Below are 26,604 nucleotides of genomic sequence, written 5' to 3' on the forward strand. Positions count from 1 at the left end.
CCCGGGGCCTGGCGAAGCGGCGGTGGCCAAGAGCCTGCTCTTGCAGGCAGTTCTGGGGTGACGCGGCTGTGCTGGTGTGAACCCCACTGGGAGCCGTCAGCACCCAGCTCGGCAGGCAAGGGGCCCGGTGCCAAGCAGGAGACGCGCTGGAGTGTAGGGTGCACCTGCCGGGCTGTGGGCCCTGCCCCAGACCCCTCCCAGCAACGAACACTCAGAGCCAAGAGATTTAGCAAAAATGTTTAATCTCTCTTTAATGTGTGTGTGTATTTACAAGTACTAAATCTGAAGAACAGTAAAATAGGAAATAGCCGTGTATTTACATGATCCGCGGGCCGAGCACCCGTCAGCCACGCTGCTCCTGCGGGAGAGCGACCTCCGGGCGGGCGGCTCGGGCCGGCCGAGTGATCACTCTTCTTTTGGGTGGGGGCTCTGTGGCGTTAAAGGACAGCTAATTGTGGGCTTCGTCTTAAAAATATCTTTCTCTCTCTCTAAATATATCTATTCTAGTTTGTGTAGCACCAACGACGTGAGCCATCAGATCCAGAACTGGGGAACCGGGGGGGGGGGGGGGGCCCCCCCAAGGGCAAACCAGGGGGGGGGGGGGGGAGGTTTGGGGCCCTCCGTCTGGGGCACCCCAGGTCCCTCTTCCACAGCCCCCAGCCCCGGCTCCTCGGGCCCTGGGTCAGGGAATACAGGGCAAGCTCGAGGTATATGGAGAGACCAGGCTCCCAGAGCAAGGTGTGAGCTGTCTGGGGGCACTCCTGAGACCGTGCGGATGGGGGCAGGGCGGGGAGGGGCGGGAAGGCCGGGCAGGGGGGTGGGGAGGAGTGGCCTGTAGCAGGGCAGGCAATAGCAGCAGTGTCTGGGACAGGCTGGGAGCCCTTGCAGCCCACACTGAGGCCTGGATTCCCCAAGCCCTGGGATGGCAGAGGGGCGCCCACCGCCGTTGCTCAGAGCAGGGCTTCAGTTCCAGGCTCCTGCCAGGCCGCCGTGCCAGTGTTGGAGCTTGGGGTGGGAGCCCCTGGCAGGAGGGTGCGCAGAGGCGTCAGTAGGGTGCTACAGGGTTGGGAGGGCCGTGGGAAGTAGTGACGAGGGGGCAGAGCCTGACTGCACGACCCAGCAGGAAGGCAGGCGCGCGGGATCTGCTGCAGGGGTGAGGCAGGCCGAAGACCAGCTCCACAGGCTTGCATGTAAACAGGTACTGCTAAAGTGCTTGGCCTCCCTCTGCCACCACTGCCCTGCCCGCCCACCATCCAAGTGACAAGGGCATGGGGAGGGCCCCGCCCTGGAACCTGTCGCCTCGCAGAGGCAGGCACAGGGGGCTCGGCTCTGCAGGGACCAGGGAGGGCAGAGGAAGGGGCCGGAACTAGATTCTGAAGAGGAGGGACACAGGGGCCGAGGAACCCCAACCTGACCTCACAGAACTGGAAGAACAGGGGCTTCACATAGAAGCCGGCATCCTGGGAAGACTTTCAGGGAGAATGAGGCTTGCCCCCAGGCGCGGCCAGACATCAGAGGGGAGGCAGGGGTGCACCCGGGGACGAGAATCCAGGCCAAGGCGAGCCGTTACCAAAAGACAGCCAGATTTCTAGCCAGACCGGCCTCAGCTGGGCTGCCCAGGGACGAGTCTACAGGGGCTGCGCTGGGGCCGGGGGCGGCCTGAGCTCCAGCGGGGCACCCACAGCCGCAGGAGGCCCGAGCCCTGCCCGGTGCCCATGGGTCCCCCGTCCGGCCCGTGCCAGGAGCTTCCTGCACCAGGAGTGCTCCGACTTCACGGAGCTCCCTCACGGGAGGAAGCGGCCCCTGACCTCATCTCCAGGGTGTGGCTCACGCTGCTTAGGAGGGGGGACCCCAAGACGGGCAGGCCGTGGGCGCAGGGCCGGCCACAGTTAGCTGTCCCTTAAAGTCCGTGGGAATCTTGAGTACCGTCGAAAAAGTGAACTTGAAAAGGGGCCGGGCCGCTTGTTTGTTCTCACAAGTGACTGATTAATTTAAAAACATAAAAAAAGGGGTCTAACAACCTCTAGTATTCAACACTTGCAGTTTTAAAAAGATCAAGTCAGACTAAACGCTAGCACGGTCATGCAGGAATCCACGGCCCCGCGCCCTGGACACTCTCGAGGGGCCAGCGAGAAGGTTTCTCCTTTGTACGTCAACAAACGAAAACAGGATGACCCGCAGGTCGAGGGGCAGAGGCCTTGGGGGAGCGCCACCGGGGGAAGCCCTGGCCACTTCCTCCACGACCATTTGGTATTGCTTTCCCACTGCCTTAATTTCCTTATTCTACATTGTAAAATTTCTCCTCTTCCAGTTAACTATACAGGACCCCACTGGGGCTGGAGACTGAGGCTAGAGCCACATATATATATATATATGTACAGAGTTCTTTTAATTAAAAATGTGTTCTTTCTTGCTCACTGAGGGCGGATGGGCAGAGCCAACCTCCAGGCCCTCTGGTCACTGCGTCCTACTCCCAGGGGCCCTGCCACAGCCCCAGCTGCCCACCAGAGTGCTCCCCTAAAACAACCAAAACAAGTCCCCCAGATGTCCCACCGCGCTGCAGAGATGCCAGACCAGAAGCCGCTGAAGGTGGATGTGGAGAGCAGGGGACACAGAGGGGGGACGAGGGAGGAGGGTGGCCGGGGGCTGCTTCCAAGACCCGCGCGGCCCGAGAGCACAGCCCGCCCAGGGGCTGGTGCCGGGAGCGGCACTGTGGGGGAATAAATAACGGGAACGTGCGCTCATGACCCGGAGCCCCAGGCCCCAGTGGCTCCCAGAGGCGCAGCCCTGAGGACAGGAAAGGAGTCACCGAGTCCTTCTGGAAGTCACGTGGGGGTGTTGGGCGAACCGTTCTGCAGCCCCTCCACAGGAGGGAGCTGGGGCCTGTCTGGGCGAGGTTGACGTGGCGCTCCGGCCTCGGCCGCGGCCGCGGAGAGCACGCGGTGAATCGGAGGATGGTGGTGGTGGTGCAGCAGCGAGCGTGGGGGTGCCAGACGCGGCGGGCGGGCAGCGGCAGGCGGGCCGGCTTCAGCTCCCCTCGGCTGGGCCCGGGGCATTCGGCCTCCCCCGCCCAGGGCTGCCATCCAGGGCCCGGGCCTCACACTCCGCCCAGGACGCCGGGAACGGCTGGTGCCCTCCTAGCCCCTCGTCCTGGCCCTTCTGACCCTGGCATCACAGCCTCAAGGAGACGGACCAGGCCGGCCACCCCTTTCCCGGAGGGCTCCAGCCTTACCCGCAGGTCCTCAGCGGCACCGTCTCCTCCCCAGGAGCCCCTGGTCACAGCCGGGCTCCCCCCGCGCCATGGTGAGCAGCTCTGGGCACGGGCGGCACTGCAGGCACGGTCCCCCACACCAAGAAGAACCGGGACCCCCGCCAGGCAGGAAGAGGAGGGGGAGGGCCGGGAGGACGCTGGACCGCACGCTGGCCCCCAAGCGCCCTGGCACGAGGCACAGTTGGGGCGAGGCTGCCTCCGGGGCCTCCCAGCTCCGGCTGCCAGACGGAGGCCGCGCCTGCGGGCCCTGTCGCTCAGCTCCCGCTGGGCGGTGACGGCCGAGTGTCTCAGCTGCTCAGGGCCATTGTGTCCACCACCTGCTCCAGCTTGCTCCGGAGCCGCTGCCGCCGCGCCTGCTCATCCTTCTCCAGGGCAGTCAGGATCTACGGGGGTAGGCGGGGGCGTCAGTGGGCCTGGCCAGGGCCACCTGCTCCCGTGGGGCGGGTACAAGAAAGCTCGGGGTGGGGAGCGGGAGGGGTGCCCAGGGAGCATGTCACACGGCCACCACCAGCGGGGACTCCGGAGTCTGCACTAGGCTCCACTCCTTCCATTTCAGCTGAGGAGCCTGGGTTGAGCCTGGACCCCCAAGACCCCAGTGTAGAGAATGAGTCCCCCAGGTCACCATGCCTACCCTGTCCCCCAAACCGGGCTTTCATCACAGCCAGCCCTTGGGGCCCTCTCAGCGCAGGTCTGTCAGAGCGGGGCCTGGCCTCACGGGGCACAGACACCACCCCCTCACAGCCTGCTCTGCACCCCAGCTCTGCCTGAGGCACCGAGCACTCGCTGGGCCCTCTGCTTGCCCACACTCCTGTGTCCTACTGGCCGTCAGCCCACCAGAGCGCAGCCCCGCCGCCACCTCCCTGCACCCAAGCCCCCCCCCAACCACCGCCCGTTTCTCTGCACCCAATTACAGCAGAGCTCCTCAGAAAGGACTGCTAGCTCCCCTCTGCTTTCCCTCGGGGGCCTAAAGAAGGCGGGCTTCAGTCCCCACCCTGTAGGTCACTCATCCTCCTCCACACTCGGCCATCTACCGTGGCCTGTCCCTGGCTCTCAGTCCCAAGGCTCTGCCTGTCCCCTCCCGGCTCTGGACTCACCTCTGGGGCTGCCTCCTCCATTCATGGATGCCTCCTTCTCTTGGCTGCCAACCCCACACTCGGGCCTAGAGCCTGAGACTCTCCTGCTCTCAGATCTGTCCCCTCACACTTGAAGAGCTGGACCCCTCACCCCTCAGACCCCTGCCTCCTGCAGCCTGCCTCACACTTCCTGTCACTCAGCCACAGGTCTGGAGTCAGGCCCACAGCCAATCCGATAGGCAAGACCCAGCCCCTGAACCCACGTCCCAGCAGCACGGCCGCAGCCTTGCTGGTCTCTGCCTCCCTCTTGTCCCCTGCTATCTGGCAGTCCAATCACGGCTCTAAACCTTGAAGGCCCATCTCACTCAGGGAACAGCCCAAGTTCCCCGAGGCCTGCACACCGAGGGATGAACCCTGCCTCAGCCTTTCCTACTCCTCCCCCATGGCCGGCTGATTCAGCCTCCCCGCCTCCGCCGTCCTGCAACAGGGCCCACTCTGGCCTCAGGGCCCTGGCACTGGCCAGGCCCATTCTGCTGCTCCAGCCCTTTGTGCCCTATCCAATCCAGCCTGTAAGTCCATCCTCCCTCCCCGGACAGCTCAGGGAGCGCCAGCTCGGCACAGACACCTGGGAGGCCTCCTGAAGCCTCACTCCAAGTCAGCAGGGGAAGGTGCTAAAGGTTGAGGAAAGGCCTGGTACTCTGCCCTGGAGACATCCACCCAGGCTAATAAACACTGTAATGGGCCCTCAGGGCACAGGCACTCACTGACCCACAGTCTCCACCTTGGAAAGACACTGCCGTCCACTCCCCCACGCCCCACAATGACCAGAAGCACAATCCCTGACCTAGTGCAGCCCAGCCCGACCCTGCCAGGCCTGGCAGGGAGTCAAGACAGCATTCCCTCCCTGTCCCAGTGAGCAAGGTGGCCAGTCGGGGTGCAGAGTGGAAAAGGCAAGAGCCCCGCCAGCCCTGAGATGTGGGGAGGGGCTGGTGGGACAGGGGTAGCTGAAGGGGCTTTAACGGAGGATGCCTGCTTGGCAGCATCTGGCAGGGGTCTGAGCTGGGCAGGTGTGGGACAAGGGGCTCTGGGTGAGGGCCAGCACACATGCTCACCTCATCCTTGTACTTGGTGATGTAGGAGTAGATCTCGTGCAAGGCGCTCATGCTGTTGAACTGGCTCAGGTGCAGCCGCGACTGCTCGGCCAGGTAGGCGCTCATGTCCTGGTCGCTGATGGCAGGCATCTTGGCGATGTCAGCATAGTACCTGCAGACGGCGGCAGGTGGGCCGTGAGTGGCGTCCTGGCCCCTCGCCTGCCTGCCCGCCCGCCCCCCTGGCGCTGCCTACCTCTCCACCCAGCTCTTGTAGTTGGGGATGTCCTTGGCATAGAGCAGCTTGTTGGAGGGTGAGTCCTTGCCCAGCTTGTGCTCAGACGTGGAGCAGGAGTCCATGAAGGTCTGGGCCACCACTGACAAGCAAGCGTCCGTGATGCTGCTCTTGTGTATGTCGAACACAAACTGCGGGTTCTTGATCACGTTCACCCAGAAGCGCAGGGGTAAGCTGCGGGCGGGTGGGCCCAGGTGCACGGTCAGACAGGGCCTCAGCATCCCTTCCCGATGGTGTGGGAAGGGGCCGGCCAGAAGGCCTCCAGCCCTCCTGGCTCTGACCTTCACATTGGTCACGGATTTCCACGGAGGTGGGGAAACTGAGGCCCAGAGAGAGCCAGGACTCTTGGTGAGTGCATCCCACCCCCCAGTGCCTCCAGGAGGGCAGCCCTCCCCTCAGAGGCACACATGGGTGAGACGTACAGACCCAGAAGTGCTCCCTCACCTTTGGGTGCCCAATGCACATGGCCACAGTCCTCCTAGGCCTGCATGCCTGCTCACATCAAGGGTCACACACACCCGGGTTGGCTCACCCCCACGGAAGGCACACACTCATGCAGGCACACCAGGGGGCTGGCTCACACCTAAGCAGGCTCCCCTCCAGGGGAAGGCTCACCCCCAAGACAGGGCACACCTGGCCTGGCTCACCCCTTCTCCTACCCAGATGGGCCCTGGAAGCAAGACCAGGAAGGGGTCTAGGAGACACAGCCCCACAGATAGCTGACTTCTTCATCCAAGATGCCACCTCTAGGACAGCCCTCAGCTAGGGTATGCACTAGCCACTAGCCATGTGTGCCACTTTACAGAATTAAATGAAGGTAAAAATCCAGATTTTGGGTTGTACCAGTCCTCTGTCAAATGCTCAGTAGTCATACATGGCTGCCAGCCACTGCTCTGAACAGCACAGATCTAGAACATTCCGCCATCACAGAAAATTCCCCTGGACGATGCAAACCTGCATGGCGCTGCCCTCTCTCCACTGCCCCATGGAACCCTCTTAAGGAGCACAGGTGGAGCTGGAGGCCCAGGGTGGGTCCCAGCCAGGGCCAGGGCTGCATCCCAGGCTTGGGAAGCTTGTAGAGGTCAAAGTCCTAGGAGGGCTAAGGTCACCAGGGAACAAGGGAGGAAGATGCCAGAGGCCAAAGGCACAGGAGCTTCTGTAAGAGGGCGAATGGTGCCGAGGGCCCAGGGTCAGGCTCAGAGAGACAAAAGCCAGACTGGGTGGTGGCTGCTGGCCCCGTAGGGGGAGGGGGGAGGGCTTCAGGAGCACTGGCTCTCACTGTCCTCACTGCAGCCGGCGAGAATGGGCCCATCCCACTGAGCCGACTGCTCACACGCAAGCCCACACTCACACACTTGCACACAGCCACGCACACCCAAAGACACTCATGAATCCACAGGCACGGGCACACACACGTATTCACCTCCCACACCTAAGGCAGGTCCCACAGGTTGGAGCAGAGGACAGGCCCACACCCTGGGCGGGGAGGCATCAGATGCCCCCGAGATGGGTGAGTCAGGGAGGCGCACCCGCCGAGGGGCTGGCCTCAGCTCGGAGGCAGTGAACCCAGGGGGGCCTCTCTCCTCACCCGGGCAAACCCGTCCCTGGGGGCCAGCCTCCCGTGGCCCCACAGCCCCCAGCCCTCCGCGGCTGGGCCCCTAGTGCCCTTGTTCCCTTCCCTGGGGCACCCGCCACGCCCCATCCTCCCGAACCCACCAGTTGCTCTTCCACGTGTGGCGCACGTCTGAGTCGTGTATCTGGTGCTGGTCAGCCTGCTCATCCAGGAAGTCAAACATGTACTTAATGGCCAACGGCAGGGCTGAGCCCCGGTGCGCCGTGCTGAAGATGGTCTCGAACAAATCATCCACAAACTTCTGCAGTGTACCCTGCAGGCAGGCGAGGGCAGAGGTCCAGGGGGGCCGCCAGGCTGCCCCCCTCGCCTCCTGGGTGGCCTGGGCAGCTAGTTGCCACAGGATAAGGGTGAGGATGAGGGGTTTGCTCTGAGCTCTGCTTTCTGAGGCCCAGGCCTGGCCGTCCCCCCCGCCCCCACATGCATACCACCTGCCCACCAGCGCCTACTTTGGTGGCCAGCAGCCGCGTCAGATAGATCTCGGAGACCATCTTGCTGCCTCGGTCGCCCTCCCGCTGGTCCAGGTGGTCATGATTCTTCACCAGGTGCCACAGCTTGGTGCCACTCTCCAGGTCGGGCGTGATCATGGGGGTGCGTGAGCGCAGGCTGTCGGGGCTGCTGGCTGTGCGCAGCATGCTCTCTGTGGGCACCCTGCTCGTCAGTGGGGGGCCCTCCATGCCTAGCACCCAATGCCCACCCTGGTGCTGGCCAGGTGGCCTTGGCAGCTCCCGTCTGAGGCTGTTTCCTCATCGGAAAACTGGAATCAACAGCCCCGCCACCCTGGGTTGTTGGGGACAGACAGACATCCGGGAGATGGCAGAAAGGACTACTACATAATGTCTGGGGAAAGGGAGCCTCCACATTTGAGGGAAAAGCCATTTCCAAGTGACAAGCCACGAAGAAGCCCCCTCCCAGCCTGCAGCAGGGAGCACCGGGGAGGCGTCCCATCCAGGCCTGTGGGCCCTGCCGTCCCCATCTAGCCCCTCACCGTATCTGCTGAGAGACTTGGTGAAGGTGGATGAGTTGGAGATGTTGTAGGCGGACGTCTGCTTGGGCACCAGGGCCACCGAGGACCCGTCCGTCACCTGCGGGCAGAGGGCCAGGAGATGTGTGACCCATCATCAGGGGCCCAAAGGACACCCCCTCCTGGTCTGAGCCTGGAGGCCAGTCATCTCACCACTCTGAGCCTCAGTTTCCCCAGCAGTGCCCCTGCAGAGCTGTGTGGGGCCCCTGTATCCTCTTCTCCTTGAGATCCGCTGCTCAGAGCCCAAGGGGCCTGGACACTGGCACTGCCCTGGGGCCCCAAGAGGAGAGGCCCAAGCTGTGGCCGGAGGGTCAGGAAGTCTGGGGGTTACCTGGTAGTGAGCCAGCGTGTTCAGCCTCTTCCAGTCGTTGTCAATCTTGGTGGTAACATCCTCATCCTGCAGAATGATGCGCGCCATGCGGCCCTGGCGCCACTCTAGGGGAAAGGGGAGTGCTGGAGGGGCGGGCCACCCAGGCAGGTGCCACCCACCCACCGCTCCCTCCCCCTGATCCTGGCCTCTCATAGCAGGAGGGAAAGGACAGGCCCCAAGGGGGCAGGGCATCCTGTGGACACTTAGTGAGAGGCCCGGAACAGCAGGATAAAGGAGAGACAAGGCTCCTCCCCTCCTCGAAGCTCCCATCCTGGCTCTGAGCAGGACGCATGCACCCCTGCAGGTAAGCCCCGCGTCCCTGCTGCTGCCCACGCCCCCTCCGGCAGCCCTCCACCTGTTGCAGCTGCTCCACCGGGGGCAGCCCGGCCCTCCCGCAGTATGCCCTGCCTTCCAGAGCTCTAGGCCCTCCTCCTCAGGCTGGCATTTGAGGCCAGCATGGTGCCCCACCCCGCTTCTCCAGCCCAGCTACCACACAAGCCCCGGGCCCTATACCTCCCCCGCCTGCTCGGGCCCTTCTAGCTCTGCAGCCGCCCCTGTCTGGCTCATGAGCCAGAGCGGCCCCCTGCCCCAGCTCCGACAAGCCTACCCCCTCCTCGGTGCCCGGGCACCCACCACCTGAAGGGCAGCAGCCTCTGAGTGGACTTCACGCTTCTTCCCCCCGCCCTGGCCGGGAGCAGCTTTCCAGAGCCCAGCCCAGACCACATCCCTTCCCACAGACCCCCACATGGCCTGCAGCACCCTCAGACCAGCACCGTGTCCAGCTCACTGCCTGTGGCCTCAGGCCCCTGGCACACGCAGCCCACTTCCCCGAGCGGTCAGGCTCACCCAGGTCCATGTCCCCAGCCTTCGGCCGCTGGGAGTAGGGCACACCCTTGTACACGGCATCCAGCAGCTTCTCCTTAACCTGCGTCACCGTGTCACAGTTCAGCCCCTTCACTGGCACCTCGGGTGCATTCTCGTTCTCGGGGTTCACACAGTTCAGCGTCTGCAGGCAGGGCGGGGTGCGGCGTCAAGCCCCACCTCTCCAGGCGCGCGCTGTGCAGGGGTGCACGGAGAGGGCGGGGCTGCACGGGACCGCTGTGCTTGCGCTCACCAGTGTCTTATAGTCGATCTGCTGCCGGATGAGCTTGTCCTCACTCAGGGAGTAGCGGGCCTCGCCCGTGATGGCGTCGATGGGGCCCTTCTCCATCTGCTGCTTGATGGCGCAGTAGAGCATGAAGAGGGGCTCCCCCGCGCACTCCTGCAGCAGGCAGGTGGGCGTCAGCTGTGTCCAGGACACCCAGGGGCTGCCGCCTCCACCCTCCGCAACCCGCTTCTGGTGCAGCCGTGTGCACGCTTCTCACAACGAGAGAGAAGCAACTTTTCCAAATTCTTTTTAGCAAACAAGCAGAACCCTGGTTCTAGAGCCCCAAGAAGACGGTGCAAGAAAATAAATAGGTTAAACAACAGACCAGCTGCCCCTGTGAACTTCGAAGTGAAAATCCTAGTGTGGCCTCAACCAGGAGCACACAGAGAAAAATGCCATGTGGCCAAGCCGGGTTTATGCCAAATAAGACCAAGGCCGGTGGACTCCTCCCTGAAGCCTCCCCCAGGTCAGGCCTCAGCGGGCCCACCACCCCAGCCCCCAGCCCCCAGCCCCCTGCCTGTGCTCCAGCACCCCGCTCTCCAGAGTCTGACCTGAGCAGCCAGCATGGCACCCAGGCTCCCGGGCCCACCCCACGGCCCGAGGCACGGCGGACCCGGTGCCGCACAGCACTGTGTCTGACGGTAATGGGCTGGATGTCAGAGGCCCACCCAGCTGGGACCCAGCCCTGCAGGCAGAGGACCGCCCCTCCTTCCAACACCTGAGAGCACAAGGCCAATGCAACCATGGGTGCAGACACACTGACCCGGAGCAGCGACTCTCCAGCACCGTGGGACACAGGAGCCCGTGGCCAAGACAACGTGAGGTGGGCCCCCGGCACTCAGCAAGTCTGCTTTGCCCCTGCCTCTGACCACTTGCCCTCTGGCTCCCCACACTGCAGCCACCAAGGCCATCTCCTACTCCTCCACCAACCAAGCATGTCCCCACCTCAGGGCCTTTGCACCTGCTTGTCCCTACAACCAGAAATTTCTCCCTCAGGTCCCAACTGTGGATAGAAACAGCCCAGGCCAGTCTCTGGTATCCCCCCTCACAGCGGGTATGGGCAGGTAGTCCCAGCATGGCCACCTCCCCCCCTCGTGGCCCTGGGCCATCTCCTCCTGCCCAGCATGTTCCCTCACGTGCACGGTGAGGGGGCAAATAAGAATTGGAAGGAGTGCTCTGAGTAAATGCGGCCTCCCTCTGCCTCTCCCTCTGCTCACTACCCCCCATGTCACCACCCTTCACAAAGCAGGCCCCACCCGAGAGCCCACAGCACAGCCCTCAGACAGCACCATACCCACACAGCCTGTCCACCTGCCGTGTCCTGTGTTGCGCTCACACCGTGCACACACCCAACCCAGGTTCTCAGACCAGGCATCAAAATGAGTCCTCTTTCTCTGGGCGTGCAGAATCAGGGCCAGACAGGGAGGAACAGAGACAGGGCTTGACACCAGTCCTCGCTTCTCTTGGCTTATGGAACACCGTTTTATGAGCACGTACGTGCCCCCTGCACGGTCTGCACAGAATTGCATTTCTACAAGAAAGGCTCGAGTCTGTCACTGGCCACCAGTTTTGTGCAATGACAATGTTGTTTACGGGGCATTTGTCATGTGCCCAGGATTCTGAGACTCTGCCACTGCTCCCTCCCGCTGCGGCCCCCACCGGACCAGCCCCGCCCGGCTCCCCCGGGACCCCTTGCTGGAGCTTGCACACACCTCAGGGGCCTGTTTCCCTCGGGCTGGCTAACTCCTTCCCTTCCCTCACACCTCTGCTCAAGTCCCTCATCCCCTTGATTCCCTGCCCCTTCTCACCTGCCCTCGCATCCCAGCATCCCATCCACGCCTCTCTCCCCAGTCAGGGCGAGACTCTGCCCTAGGCACCTCCAAGAGTCCACCGCTATCCCCAACTCAGTGAGGACTCCGGCAACTAAGGTCCATGACCAAGAAGCAACCACAGTAAAACTGAGCCCCAGGCCACCTGCGCCAGCCCCCACCCATGGCCACTGGGCTCCACTGCCTATGACCTTGGCCATCTGTAGGGCATCAACCAGATGCCAGAGACCAGGTGGGAGCACACTCGAACCATACACACTGGGTTATGCTGCCCAGCCCCCCCAGCTGGACTGCGGGCTTATCTGCCAAGCCTTCAGATCTTAAGGGAAGCAGACGTTTGGCTCTGAATCATCTCATTTCTAAAGGGCAAGTAACCAGTCTCACTACTTACACCCCCCAAAAAATCCACCTGGACCCGTATCTAGCGTCCACCCTATTCTGAAGCTGGCCATGGGTCTCCAGGGCTCATCTTCTGAGGGTGGAGGCCTGTCCAGACAATAGAGGAGGCCCAGGCAGCCACCATCTCCCCACAACAGGGGCCAGCAGCAGCTCCCAAGAGCCTCCCCAGGCTGGCCAGCACTGGGTGCTGGACACAGAGAAGTCCCTGCCCAGATGTCCCCTCCATCCCTGGCTCTGGGCCATGGGCTCAGCTACTGAGACGTGGGCCTGGGTCCAAACTCCAGCTTAGCCAGATGCTCACTGCCGCGCTGGGGTGTCCACCCCTGCCTCGGGGCTGGGTGAGGCATGGTCAGCCTCCAGGAAGAGGAAGAGGAAAGAGGTTAACGGCACACATGTCCTAGGGGAGTTCCTGCTGAGACCCAGTCCCCAGCCGAGCCCCTCTGGGCTGAAACCCCCCCCCCCCACCTGCCCGTGCCTCTCTCTTCTATTTCCCTTGAGCCCATCCACCTGCCTGATACCCCACCTCCGATGTTCCCTCCTCCTCAGCAGCCACCTACCTTCAGGAATTTATACAAAAGGAAGGTGAACCAGTTGGTCAGCATCTTCTCCGCCACTGACTCGGTCCTGGGGGCACGACACGAGGGGGGTGGCTTGACTCCACCGCCATGCCTGCCCACTGTGCCCACCCCACTCCCACCTGGGGCGCTGAAGGTCAGGCCCTGCAAGGCACCGCAGCCATCAGGCGGCTGGGGGCTGCCATGGAGACCCCAGCCCTTGGCCCCAGAGCCAGGCCTCTGAGCGGGACAACTCTGGCTTGGCATCAATGGGCGCCAGGTGCGGCATGCCCTGGGGTGGGGGCCCTCGTGCCCGATGTGCCAGCTAGGGTCTGCAGGTCGGAAGTCCAGGCTCACCGCCGCAGCAGCAGCTTGGGGTGGTTCTTGCTCTCTAGGTTCTTCTCGATGAGGTCAGACAGCAGCTGCTTGAGCACCCCCGTGGCATACTCCATCTCGCCCTGCAGCGCCGTCATGATGAGCGAGGCCACATTCCCACGGTCTCGCATGGAGAAGCTGCGCTGGGCCTCCAGCGTGCGGATGAAGGTCAGCAGGAAGTGCTTCTTGGTGAGCAGCTGCCCAAACAGCGTCAGTGACTTCTCCACGTTGGCCTGCACCTGGGGGAGGGGCAGCCCACAGGCGCACTCAGACCCAGAGGGGCACCCAGCCCCCACATGAGAGGCAGGAGGGGAAGGCTGAGGGCAGGGCCAGAGAGGAGGCCTTGAAGGCAGGGGACATGTTGCCCTAACAGGTCCCTGGGCCTCAACTGTCCTTGGTAGAATGGATGTGTCCAGGCAGCTACTTGAGAAGCCCACCACAGGCAGGGATGGGGCAGACCAGTGTCACTGGGAGGTGCAGAACGAGAGCCACCCTCTTTGCAGCCAGACCCTGGGACCACCACCTCCTGAAGCCTTACTCTGGTAGCTAGAAGGAAGCCAAACTCAATGCCCCATCTGCTGGGCACCAGCACAGAACGTCCATGGTCTCACTCTGTACTCACAACAGAAATCACCTTCCCCACTCCACAGAGAACAATAAAGTATCCCCCCTCACAGTGGGTATGGGCAGGTAGTCCCAGCATGGCCACCTCCCTCCTCGTGGCCCTGGGCCATCTCCTCCTGCCCAGCATGTTCCCTCACGTGCACGGTGAGGGGGCAAACAAAAATCAGAAGGAGGAGTGCTCTGAGTAAATGTGGCCTCCTGCTCCCTCTGCTCACTACCACATGACATGGAAGTGGGGAGAAGGAGTGGAATGCAGGCATGGCTGGCTCCAGGGCCCCTACTCTCTCTCTTATGCACACCAAGGCTTGTCAAAACAAGAGATTCCCCACCAGGCCATGCCAGAGGCTGCCAGTTCCACTGCTCCCAGCCCAGGCAGACAGGTGACAAGACCCAAGTAGAACACAGTCACAATTAAGAGAGCAGTCAGATGGGCATAGCAGACGGCCACATCAGGAAAGAGATGTGATAAAGCATGTGGAGCCCTTGACGTGGCAGCCATCCCCAGGATGAGGAGCTGATGAGCAGCCCAAGGCAGCCGTGGGCCTGAGCCAGAGTGACAGGAAGGCCCATTCCAGCAGAGTTCAAGAGGGACTGTCCCACTGAGAGAGCTGCAACAGGGAGGGGCCCCCCCCCCCACATCCAAAGTGTGCAAAGATGGGATGCCCTCAGCTGGACGGCATGAACGAACTGACTTGCTGAGCCCCTGTCTGTTTCTAGCTAGGCACTGGGCTCCTGGCCTGCCGCTGGGGGCTCCTAGAGGACTTCAAGGCCGGCCCTCTTCCTCTCAGCAAGCTCATGCCAATAGCCTGAGGATGGCCAACACCTCCACAAAACCAAAGCCCAGCTCCATGAGGGCCACCATGCTGCATCAGCCACACACTCACCCCAAACAGCCATGCAAACTCCAGCTGAGCCCCACACCTCCCAGTCTGCACGGCAGTAGCCCACTGCCCAGTGAGGCTCAGCATCCAGAGCCAGCCAGGAGACAGGCCAGGCGAACGTGCACAGGCGGTAAACGACGCACGCGGGGCCTCAGTAAAATAGAGGCAGGCCCCAATGAGCCCAGGCTCCAGCCCAGGTGGCTGGCTGGGATGAAGCCCAGCCCCGACCCCAGGCCCCCACCAGGCCCATCTCCCTGCCACTGCAGAAGCACTACAGGGAGCCGAGGGCCCTGCCTCCCAGGGCCCCTCCCAACATGTCTGGGCCATCCCCCAGGGGCCTCAGGCTGCCCGACAGTAACCAGGAGCCCCAGCAGTGGGCAGAGGTCCCAGTGAGCCCCAGCCGACAGCCCACCTCCATCTCCTTGAGCACTGGATGGTCCTCGATCCCGGGGAAGAGCACCCGCATGGCGTACGTCCGGTAGTCGAGGAATGGGATGCCGGCACCATCCAGGTCATTGGTCAGCTCATGGATGTCCGTCTGCAGCTCTGCAAAGGCTGCAGCCAGACGAGGTGTCAAGACAGGTGCCCCCCCAGCCCCCAGTCCCAGCACCCCCAGCCCTCCCACCCTCAGGGCCAGGCTCCAACTCTGGCTCTGCAGCTCGCTGGCTGGGTAACCTTAAGGAAACTGCTCAGTTCTCCCAGTGCTAACACATGGACAAAAACTCTGTCCCTCTGATGTGTCCCAGGATGCACCAGACAACAGCAAAGAGGGTTCTGCGCCCGAGGCCGGGCTGAGAGGGGCTTCCTGCATCTAACGCTGGCACCGGGGGGCAAGGAAACTACGGGTGCCGGCTCCCTCCACCACCCTGGGGCGCACACTGCCCGCCCCGGCTCCCCTGAACCCTCCACTGTGACAACCACCACACGCAGAGCTCAGACCAGCGGGCCCTCTCCACTGCCCACCCTGCTCAGGGCAGCTCTGCTTCTTTCGGAAACAAAGCCAGGCAGGGAAGGGGCAGGCCTCAACGGAACATTCCAGAGCTGGGAGGTGTCCGCCCTGCAGCGGCCCGAGGGAGGCACTATGTGATCAGGAGCCAGAGGAACGCGAGGCGGGCTCTGGGGGATGGCTGGCAGGTTTAATTAAGAGCAGGAGCCTTTGCCTCCTGGGCACCGCTGCCAGGCGTCTGGTTATCGCCGCCTGGCCGGCCCCGCAGCACCCGCCGGCCTCTGCCCCCCACACTGCGCTGGCAGATAAAGGCACCCTGTGTGCTGGCCGCGGCACACGGCTGTCCTCATCCCGAGGTTCTCCCTGCCCACGGAGCTCCCCATCTAGGCCACCTGACTCCCACCCAAGCCTCACACACCTGCCTGTGTCCCATGGGGTGGGTGGGTCGGTCCAGGACCTTTCAGTTCTCAGACCGGCAAGGGTCCTGACTAAACGGGACACTGTAGTCCCGGTGGAGTCACCAACAGCCCAACGCCCGGCCTGCTGCAGGCACGAGGCCCCCATGCAGCAGTCACCCCCAGGGCCTCACACCCCGCCTCCCCCTCAGCTCCCTTTCCTCATGCCCCAAACAGGAACACTCCCACCACCTGCCTCCCAGAGCTGTGGCCAGCATTCGCAAAACGTCTGAGGTTGCTCTTGGCACCTAAGACAGGTCCTTCACCTGTCAACTACCACTAGTGTGGCTCCGTCCACCCCTTGCGACCGCCCCCATTTCCCCAATGAGGCCGTAAGCCGGGGGCCACGAGGAGACGGGGGCCATCCCAGGCTGGCCCCGTGCCCGGGTCACCCAGCCCTGCAGTACCACCTCACACCAGCCAGAGAAGTTAACCAGGTCAGAGGATGGCCATCACAGGCCAAGGCTGCTGTCTGCCGCCTAGAGCCTGCAGCACACACGGCAGCTGAACCCACCCCCTCAAGTGGCCAGCGTGCAGCCCAGGGCCTCCATCCTAGGCCACCAGGGCTCCACGCGGGCCCTGACCTGTGCGCCCACCTCTCCGCTGCCCACCCTGCAGCAGTACCCTTGGCGCCTGGGCAGGTCGGGCAGTATCTGCTCTGCCGGGGATGAGCCTGGACCTTGCGCACACTGGCCTCTCTGGGACACGAGGGACAGAGACGGGGTGGCCTCTGTTCCAACTTGGGGCCCACCCCCCTCACCCTTCCTGCAGACACCCAAGCCCACTGCTCACATTTTTCTGACACCTGTGGCCCCTGCCTGTCAGAACCCATCCCATTCTCTGGGGTACCCCCCTCCTGCCCTTGGAGTCTGCCCACTCTCACTCGGGGGCTTCCAGGGGAGCAGGTTTCAGGGAAGGGGGTGCATGACCAGGCGTGGCATCAGTAGTTGGGCAGGGCTGGGCCCAGTGGGAAAGCTGAGCTTGCCCCCTGTGCTGGTCCTGGCACCACAGGGAGGGATCGCTGAAGACGCAGCTGAGGGTCTGGCCCGGCCATGCTGGAAGCCAGCTGTGCCCCAGACTTTCCCTGCACAAAAGCCCACACGTCTCCCTAATGACCTGAGCTGATTTCCTCCACTCACACAGCAAAATCCTAAGGGACACAAGCCCGTCCTAGGAGGCTGGGCTGTGGCCTCATTCCCGAGACAGCCCCTCGAAGACAAACACCAGTAGCAGCCAAGGTCTGTACATACTCAGGGCCTAAAGAAAGGGCCCCCGCTCCTTGGTGCCATGCCTGGCCCTGGGGACGGAATCACCGCGCCCATCCTACAGATGAGGAATCTGAGACACCAGAAGGTCGTGTGCCTGTCCAAGGTCCTGCAGCCAAGCAGGGTCACAGACACAAGCTCTCTGGCTCCAGAGTCTGTGTCTCAAGTAACACCCACAGAGGCTGTGCTCGCCCAGGGTCCAGCTGCAGGCCTTGGTCAGGGCCTCGCCCGTCTGCCCGAGCCTGAGCATGGCACAGCAAAGGCGTCGGGAAGGTGGAACACCGAGCAGAATCGTGGGGAGGACAAGGCCTGGCTCACACGTGGCGACGACCAAGCAAGCCCCGCTCCCTGTGCTCCCCACTCCCCCACACAGCGTGCCTGCAGCTCTGACGACGCACCTTCCTTGCACTCCAGGGCCACGCGGGACTCCAGGTTGTCCATCTGCAGCTGCAGTCGCTTGAGCGTGCGGTCGGCGTCCCGAGACTTGCGCTTGTAGGCAATGAGCACGGCTACGATGACCAGTAGCAGGAGGCCTCCGCCCCCGCCAATGCCGACGATGGCGGGCAGGGTCAGTAAGCTGTCTGAGTACACCTGCAGCATCCCTGGCGAGAATTCGAAGCCGCCAGCCCGGACCTGTGGGTGGGGGTGCAGGCCAATCAGGAGGCCCCTTGCCCACTGGGAGCTCTGGAGGCCCCTGGTACCATGCCCCTTGAGAATCCCACAGCACTGCCCCTGGCCTGGAGTGGGCAGAGGGTGGGGATGTGGGGACTCAGCAGGTGTCAGGCCCACCAGGGGGCACCAGGGCCGGGCGAGGGCTGAGCTCGGCTCCCTCTGGGCCAGAGGCAAGTCTAGGGCTCAGCCACAGAGTTGGGATTGCCCTGGGTGGGGTAGGGTCAGTGGGTCAAAGGCAGGTGGGGCCAAGGAGACCAGAGCTGGGGCCAGAACATGGATGGGTGGGCCATGGACGCACCGTGACCTTGTGCTGCCCTGTGAGGTTGGGTGACTCGCAGAGCAGCTGGGTCTCCGACACAGTGAGGGCGCAGGGTGTGGAGCCGATGAGCACCGTGTAGTTGAGCCGCGAGTTGCCAGGCGCAGGTGGCAGGAGGTTCCGGCCCTGTGGGGGTGGGGTGAGCCAGAGAGTCCGACTGCCCCACAAGCCCCCCATCCTGTGCCCCCACCCAGATCACAGTGGCCCACCTTGAGGATGAGCGGGGAGCTAGGCTTCAGCTCCAAGAGGCCCGTGGGGCTGAGCGGCTCCAGCACAGGGTCCGGGTAATAGAGGAAAGAGGAGGCGTTGAGCACCAGCAGGGCACGCACGTCATCCATGACAAAGCCCAGCTCATCTGGCCGCTCCCCCAGCTCTGGCGGGCTGCGTGTAGGGTTGTCCACCGACGGGGCCCGGCACACCATTGTGGTGTCGTTGTACACCAGGCAGCTCTGGGGATGGAGGCGTGGATGCTGGGCCGGCTTCTCCCCACACGGAGTCAGGCCCCAACACCTGGGGGCCCCCATCTTCCTTCCCCGGGGGCCACGTCCCCCCTGCAGTGGCACAAGCTGCTGGGGGTCCCACAAGGACTCACGTTCTCCCTCTCGACACCTCCATACTTGGCCCTGATGCGGGGTTCGCGGACGGTGGCCAGGTTGGTGCCCGTGACCGTTAGGAGGGTCCCTCCGCTAGAAGATGGGGTAGGAGGTCATGGGGGGAAGCTCTGCCCGAGCCCAGCACACAGGTTGGGCCAGACATGCCAGTCGGCCCCCCCAAAGACAGCTGACAGGTTAAAATCCCCATGCACCGGACCTCCAATGGCACCAACCACGTCTCAAGGTGGACACGGTCCATCGTCCTGAGAGCCGTGGCTCTGGGCACCTTAATGTGTTCCTTTGATCTTCCTGAGGAGCTCAGCATCCCAGAGTTTAGAGAGCAATCTGTTTCCGTGATTGACACGAAAACCGGGTTGTTGCATCCAGGGCACGGTAGCGCTCTGGATCTTCTTCATACACCCGTTCAGATTCTACTCCCAACCCCTGCCCAGTGTTGAGAAGCAGAAAGAGAGGCGGGTGCAGGAGCGCCACCCTCGGCAGGGCAGATGGGGTCGCTGGGGCTCAGGGCAGGCTGGAGGGGGCACCCACCTGTTGATGCTCCACTCGGGGTCAATCTTCAGGATGGTGGGGTCCTCCGTATAGTTGTACTTCACCTCCGGGTTGGTGAGCTGAGCACGGTTGATGTTGATGACGATGGGGGCGCTGCCAGGGCTCTGCCCAGGGGGCGTCAGACACCGGATCTCTCTGGAATTCCTCCTAGAGAGGCCAGGGGGGACAGTGAGGACACAGGTGGTAGGGCTCGCTTACAAGGTGGGCTACGCGTCTAGGCTCCATCACAGACAGGTGTGTGGGCGAGTTACTGGACCTCCCCAGGCCTCACCTGCCCACCTGTGTGTCTCCCAGCGGGCCACGCTAGCACCAACTCTCACTAAGGCGAGTGAGGCGCACGCTCTCCTTCCCCCTCCCCGCTTCTGTCTCCTGATCTGAAAATGGAGCCAACCCAAGCCTGGGCCATGACGAGGCAGAATGAAGTGGCCAGGGTGGAGAGGGCACTTGGTCGCCCCCAGCGAGCAGCAGCCAGCCACTGCCTGCACCTGGGTCCCTGTCCCCTCAGCTCCTTCAGCACAGCGGGGCTCCCCAGCCGCCAGGCCCGCTCCTGCAGCAAGGCTGCAAACACCAATAATTAGTCTGATAGCGGATAATTACCGCAGGAAAATATTTAAAGGGCCGTTCCATTATCATCCCTAATCTAAAATTATCCACTTCAAGCCTCAGGGCTTTTGTCAAGATTTCTTTTTTCTCTCTTAAGATTTTTTTTTTAAAATACTTGTGTTCCCAAGGGATCTCCCTCACACCGAAACAGGGCAGTTGTGCCCGCCCCTCAGGTCTAGGCCCCGCCCACCCACCAACCCTGCCTGCCCTGCCCTGCCCACTCTAGGAGATAGCCTGTCTCCATGGTAACACTCTCCGCCTCTGGTTTCCATAGTGATCACCCCAGCCGGGCTCTCCACAAACCCCCCCTTGTTTCCTGGGCAACAGGAGGGGGCATGCAGTCATGTGAACCAACCACCACCCAGGGAAGGCAGGCCCTGCCCTGGCCCCCCACTCCCCATCTGCACCCCATACCAGGAGAAGGAGCAGGGCCGGCCACCAACAGACACAGCCACGTCGCTGCCCGCATTCAGGTGGCTGCCCTCGATGCCAATCCAGGTGCCGCCCGAAAGAGGTCCTCGCGCAGGGCTCACCCGGTAGAAGGTTGGCGTCTATGGGAGGAAAGGGTTTGCTTGAGCGGCAGGGAAGACCTGCCCTTCAGGCCAGAGGCCTACTTGCACCTCCAGCCGGGCCCCAGGCCCTGTGTGCACACGGGCTCTCATACGCAGCCCACAGGCAGGGCCCAAAGTGTGCAGGAGGGACCTGGAGTTGGGCCTGGAGACAAGGAGGGGAGGGGAGACCAGAACAGAGGTGTTGCAGGATGAGGGGACCCACGGAGGACCAGCAGCTCAATCCAGTCCCTGCACAGCTCCCCCTTAGCCACCGGGGGGGAGGGGGGCTTACCACGAAAGTGAAGCGCTTGGGTGACAAGGCCCGGTAGTGGGGGGAACAGTCTCGCACGCACACCTCCACCAGAGCATCGTGAGCCCGCACTGTGCTGGCGTCCCCAATCTCACAGACGATCCTGCGGGGTGCCAAGGGGCCTCAGCGGGCTGCGGGGTCCAGCCCGGGGGGTCGGGGCGCCCCTGCCCGCCCGCACGGCCCGGGCTGCACTCACTGCTCGGCACTGATGTACTCGCTCTCCACGGGGCTGCACAGCACCTTGCCCACACGCACGCCCAGCCGCACGTCCTCGAAGCGCAGGCCCAGGTTCTCGCCTGTGATGGTGAGCCGCGTGCCCCCCTGCCGTGGGCCCGTCTCAGGGAACAGCTGCGGAGAGGCCGGGGCTGGGACACCCGTGCAGTCCACCGCGGGCTGAGCCGGGCAGGGAGTGGGAGGCGGCCAGGGGCAGGGGGGCCAGGGGGGCTGCCTACCTTAAGGATCTTGGGGTCGGTGCAGCGGCTGGTGCCATGGCGGGCATGCATCCAGGCGGCGGGCGAGTCGGCGGGGCAGTGGGGGCGCAGGGAGCAGCGGCGCTCGGCCACGCACCAGCCGCACTCGAAGCGTGGGTCGGCCTTGAGGCAGAGGCCACAGCTCTCCCGCAGGGCTGGGCACTTGTACAGGTGGGCTATGGGGAGGGGCGCGGTCAGCTCAGCCCGCCCTCGGCGCCCCCTGCCCCCGCAAACCCCAGGCACCCTGCCCAGCTCACCCTGGATGTTCTGAGGGTTGTCGATGACGAAGTTGCCGTTCCATACCACCGACAGGTTCACGGGCAGGTCGCTGACATCATTGCCCTCGTAGGAATACTGTGGGCAGTGGGCGGGCGGGTGGTCACATGCACAGCCTAGACTCGGGGGTCGCAGGCCACTGCCCAGGGCAGTGGGTCAGGGCCTGCCTGCCCCTCCTGGCACCTCTGGGACTGGCCCCTGGGAGCGGGCTCGGCAGGACAGAGTCCAGGGGCTCTGCCTGTCCAAAATGGCATTTCCAATCTGGAGCCGGAAATCCCACAGAGCCACCCACCTGCCAGCCAGCCAAGATGGCTAAGCTGTCACACCCAGTTCTGCCTTGGTCTATCACCCCCCAAACACACATACACACCACACACACACACACCACACACCACACATACCACACACACAGGGCTTCCTTTCTGGTGGCCGGAATCCCTGCTCTCCAGCCAAGCCTGTCCCCAGCAGTCCCATGAGGCACACCCTCCAAGGTGACCCCCCACCTCCCTCTGCAGTCTGCCCCACCAGGGAACCAAAACTTCCCAACCGGCCCCCTTGGCTATTTCTCAGGGATTCTCTAGGAACCTGTTTCTTTGTCTGCTGAATGGATTCAGTAATCCCAACACCAGGACTGCCCTGAGGTGTAAGACGTGTGCCCCTGAGCCCTGGGCTCAGGCTGCAGGAAGCAGCATCAGGGAAAGCTCTGCCCTCCAACCCCCCAGGCTGGGCTGGGCTCGGGGACCATACCCCTCCCCCGGGGAGCCCGGGCCCAGCACTCCCAGCTGTGTCCCACTTTCGGCAGCTGAGGACCTCCACTCCATCCCAGAGCAATTCATCACTATTTTATCTGCAGGAATTTAATTGGATCCTATCAAATTCCCTGGTACTCCCTTTTCCCTTTCAACATAGTCACAGGAAAGACAAATGTGGGCTGGTGGGCGGGGGAAGTGCAGCATGGAGGGGACAGAGGCTTGGGGATGGCAGAGAAACAGGGAATAGAGGCACGGACAGAGAGCCAGAGAGCAAGGAGAGTGGAAGTGGCTGGGCCGTGGGAGCCAGAGAGAGGCAGCTGGAGGGCGTGACAGATGAGGAGACAGGATGGGAAGGGCAGGACAGGCGGGAAGATGTAGGGGCCTCTCCAGCCAGGTGCAGGCCACGGGGGCCTGGCCAAGTGGCTGACCTGCCCCCAGGAGGCTGCTGGGACCCCCAACCCACCCCACTGGACACACAAGGTGCTGGCCAAGGAGCCGCCACCACTGGCAGGAGGCCACACCTCTGACGAGAGGCCTCTTCCCTGGGATTCTCTCCTGAGGACTCTCTTCTGGAACAGTGGGGAAACCAAGGCCTGTCAGCTGCCACAGAGCCCGCCGGGGAGAGCTCGAGGCCAGTCTTAGGACCAACAGCTCGACACCACTCCCCGCACCCGCCAGCAAAGGATGTGGGTCTGTAAGATCGCCATCACTGAACTCACTGGACTTGACTAAAGGCTTTGGAACTGTTACCCTATCAGATTCCACACTCCAAACATGACTGCTCCCCGGCCCTTGGGCAACACCCCCGGCTACGGTGCACCACGCCACTGTTCACCCAGTGAACAGTTTCTGGGTCTGGCCGCCAGATGCAGAAAAGGAGCTGAGTGCCTGGGCCCTGTGGCCCTGACTTTGGCCTTCCCGGAAGGACGGGCAAGGCTGGCCCCTGGGCGTCCCGCACACCAGCCTGGCCTCCTCGCCATATCCCACCCCATCTGTCTAAGTAAGTCACCCTTTCCCCCGTCTACAATGTGCTCCTGCCAGACGTCTGGGTGGCTCTCGGCGTGTCACCCCTGCGGCCGTCTCACCCACACACCCCGGCCCAGCCGAGGGTGCCTTCTGAGCCGTCCCGGGCACACCTGCCCGTGTGCTGTCTCTGTGCTAAGAGCCACGAGGGTGACCAGACATGGGATGCCCAGCACCACCCCCCGCCACCTCACCGAGGAGTTCTGGCACTGCAGGCTGGAGCTGTTGAAGCGCAGGGCAGTGACACGCGCCGGGCTCCCTGGGATGTGGAAGAGGCACTCGTACCCGCGCTGGCCCGACTGTGGCTGCGGCAAGTTGCGGGCGGCCAGGGTGATGGGCTTCACCACGCCCACCGGCACGTAGATCTGGGTGGAGGGCAGGATCTGCGGACAGTCCTGGGGGCGACAAGGCTTCGGCTGAAGGGCTGGGCGCCACGAGCACAGTGCACCCTCCCCGTGGCCCCGACCCCTGTCTGTGCACAGAGCCTTCGAGCATCATTGTGCTCGTTTCACACACTGGCCGACTGACGACCTCAGAAAGAGCCAGCTGGGCTGGAGGTGGGAGGCCTGGATTCTGCACCTGCAGGGCTGTGGCCTCTCCCCTGTGCACCCAAGTGCCCTCCCGGCACTCTAGGACCCCGCCGTTCGGCCACTGAGGGGACCCCATCTGGCCCACAGCTGAAAAGGCCCTTGAGGCAGAAGCAGCCACGAGGGGTGCTGGGGCTGGGAGCTCTCAGCTGGGGGCCCAGGGAGCATGTAAAAATAGCCAGAGCTGGGCAGGAAAACAGCCCGGGCCCCCAGGGCCAGCCTCTCGGCAACAATGACTGATGCAACGGCCCAGCTCCCTTGCAGCACGGCCCCGCAGCAGTGGCGGGAGGAGAAGGCCCCGCGGGAACTACGCTAAGCTGGGCTTTAAATAGAGATGCTGAAAACAGGCCGTAATCCCTAAACCCTGCGGCAGCTCCCCAGGCGGGCCTGGGCCCAGGCTGGCTCTACCGAGGTTGTGGGGGCCTGAGGAGGGAGCCCAGGCTGTGGCAGGGCACAGCCGGGCAGGCTGACCGCTAGCTGCTGGGTCTGCAGGGATGCTCCCACCGGGGAGAGGCGGGTGATGAGGAGACATGTACGTAGGGCCACCTTCCACACGTTCAGGGGCTCACACCTACACCAGCGCTTCCCTGGCCTTTGAAGAGGTGCCCCGGCTAGCCCCCAAGCCCGGGGATCCTCCTGCTGCCTCCCCAGCCCCTGGCTGCCCCTCCTGGACCCCCAGCAGCCCTGGCTCTTTCTGGCCACCAGGACTTGGCTCCTCTCACCCCCCAGCCTCATACCTCCCTCTACAGATACCATCTCTGCTGCCCAGGAGGCCCCGGTCTCTCTCAGGGTGGGGCCTCTGCACCCGCATCAGGCTGGAGTCTGGCTGAGGCTATGCCTTGGCACCAAGCTGCTCAGGGGCCACCCCACAAGATCCAAACCAAAACCAGAGATGGAAAGAAGGGAACCTGAGGGTGAGGAGTCAAGGCCTTCTGAGCAATGGGACTGGTCAAGTTTGGGCCTGTGTCACACTCCTTAGTAAAGTCCCCATTAAAACCTGGGACTACAGCTGAAGAAAGCAGATCCGTGGGATGGGTCCCTTCCCCAAGTGACCTCTCTGGACCCCAGGACCACCTGCAGCCCAGCCCTGAACGTGCAAACTCCGAGGAGGGTCTTCCCATGCTGCCCCACTGAGGCCCACAACAGCCCTCCCTGAGGTCCCCAGATCCTGGGGTCGCTAAGCAGCTTCCTGCTGCCCCAGGGCCCCTGCCCACCCTCACGACACCTTTGGCAGGTCCTCCTGTGAGCCACACTCCCGGGGAAGCCCACTGTCCGTCCCCACACCCTGGCTCTCACACCACCTGCTCACACAGACACCACCCCCCACCCAAACACCCAAGGTCCCTGCCTACCCCTGGTCTGCCCCCGACTGCTCTCTTGTCCCCTGATGTGCGATGTTACATCAGGGAGTGGACAAAGGTCCAGAGGGAACGGTGGAGGCTGGCCAGGGGAGGCTCTGTGAGGAACAGCCCGAGGCAGGCTGCATGTCCTCGGCTTCCCCCACACCCCATAGCCAGCAGGACCCACACCCTCCTGCCCTGTCCAACCAACAGGCCTGCTGTCCACTGCAAAAGCAAGGGCCCTGGCTTCCAGGCCAGGCTCTGGACCCTCAGGCTGTACATGGGGAACCCTGCATCCCCACTCCCTGCCTGGCAGGTGCCCCGGTCGGCCTGTCCTGGTTCTAAGAGCCTCGGGTTCTAGGAACGGTAGCCTGGCTGTTCATAAATAAAGTCAGCGCCTTGCCCAAGCTCTAAAATAATTACTACCTAATTACTATCAATTACTACGGAGTACCCTCAAATGATTCCAAGAACCCACCAGCCGCCCTGCCAATCAGTCGGAGGGTTCCCTCATCTGCACGATGCTGGGCACCGGGACTCCCACGCCGGCCCAGCCAGACACCCCAGGCTCCAGGCTCCCAGCATACGGGGTGGACAGCCCCCCACCCCCCCACCGCATCATCCCTCACGCGTCCCTCTGGTCTACAGCCCCCAACGAGAGGCCCCGGTCTGAGGCCTTCCCTGAGGGCTACAGAGCAGATCCCGTGACCACCAGCAAACACCACTGGCTGGCCTCAGCTCCACACGGCCTCGGAGGACGTCCCTCACAGCACAGGCCATTAGGTCAGCATCCCAGCCACCCGTGGGAGCTCTCGGTGCTGCTGCAGCTCGGCAGCCCGAGCGCTCCGGGACGGCCGTACCTCAGACATGTTGACGCGGCCCTCTAGAAAGGCGCAGTCGGCGGCGTCGTGGGTGCACACGTGCCGGTACTTGCACCAGTGGCAGGGGAAGGAGCCGTTGACACAGGACAGGCAGCTGCAGGGAGAGGGCAGAGTGGTCAAACGGGGGCCGCCTGTGCCTGCACCCCGTGGCCACCCGGGGCCGCGCTAGCTCCCTGCTAGTTCTTCCGCCGCGGAGGACAGTGCCACGGCAAGGCCTTTGCGCTGGCTGCTGCTCTGCCTGCTCAGAGGGGCCTGCCCGGTGCTTCCCTCCCTCCTCACTGCCTTTCTTCCAGACCCCGAACACCTGACGGCCCACACCAGTGTCCGCTGATCGAACCCTCCCAATAACAAACGTCTAAAACCTATGGTGTCCACTGGCCACGCCAAGCCACACGTGACAATTAGTGCTGGGCGGTGTGTCGGCGCGGACGTGG

The 26,604-nt window shown here is 63.4% G+C and overlaps 1 protein-coding gene across 1 annotated transcript in view; it reads right to left on the reverse strand.

The window, feature by feature from the left end:
- Nucleotides 1-604: 604 nt before the first annotated feature.
- Nucleotides 605-26,604, reverse strand: part of PLXNA1 (plexin A1) — a 44,495-nt gene continuing 18,495 nt past the window's right edge. Inside the window, exons 8-31 of the mRNA XM_032412068.1 lie at nt 26,150-26,264; nt 23,557-23,757; nt 21,569-21,665; nt 21,294-21,487; nt 21,038-21,189; nt 20,824-20,944; nt 20,395-20,531; nt 19,357-19,524; nt 18,807-18,900; nt 18,424-18,663; nt 18,197-18,340; nt 17,625-17,859; nt 14,973-15,115; nt 13,038-13,294; nt 12,684-12,750; nt 9,866-10,012; nt 9,598-9,757; nt 8,713-8,816; nt 8,346-8,442; nt 7,807-7,997; nt 7,444-7,613; nt 5,689-5,901; nt 5,457-5,607; nt 605-3,654 (exon numbers count right to left, since the gene is read on the reverse strand). Coding sequence (XP_032267959.1) covers nt 3,559-3,654; nt 5,457-5,607; nt 5,689-5,901; nt 7,444-7,613; nt 7,807-7,997; nt 8,346-8,442; nt 8,713-8,816; nt 9,598-9,757; nt 9,866-10,012; nt 12,684-12,750; nt 13,038-13,294; nt 14,973-15,115; nt 17,625-17,859; nt 18,197-18,340; nt 18,424-18,663; nt 18,807-18,900; nt 19,357-19,524; nt 20,395-20,531; nt 20,824-20,944; nt 21,038-21,189; nt 21,294-21,487; nt 21,569-21,665; nt 23,557-23,757; nt 26,150-26,264 — 3,694 coding nt within the window. The 3' untranslated portion in view covers nt 605-3,558. The remainder of the gene's footprint in view (nt 3,655-5,456; nt 5,608-5,688; nt 5,902-7,443; nt 7,614-7,806; nt 7,998-8,345; nt 8,443-8,712; nt 8,817-9,597; nt 9,758-9,865; nt 10,013-12,683; nt 12,751-13,037; nt 13,295-14,972; nt 15,116-17,624; nt 17,860-18,196; nt 18,341-18,423; nt 18,664-18,806; nt 18,901-19,356; nt 19,525-20,394; nt 20,532-20,823; nt 20,945-21,037; nt 21,190-21,293; nt 21,488-21,568; nt 21,666-23,556; nt 23,758-26,149; nt 26,265-26,604) is intronic.

This window comes from Phoca vitulina, unplaced genomic scaffold (assembly GCF_004348235.1).
Source record: "Phoca vitulina isolate PV1807 unplaced genomic scaffold, GSC_HSeal_1.0 scaffold13, whole genome shotgun sequence".
Classification (NCBI taxonomy): domain Eukaryota; kingdom Metazoa; phylum Chordata; class Mammalia; order Carnivora; family Phocidae; genus Phoca; species Phoca vitulina.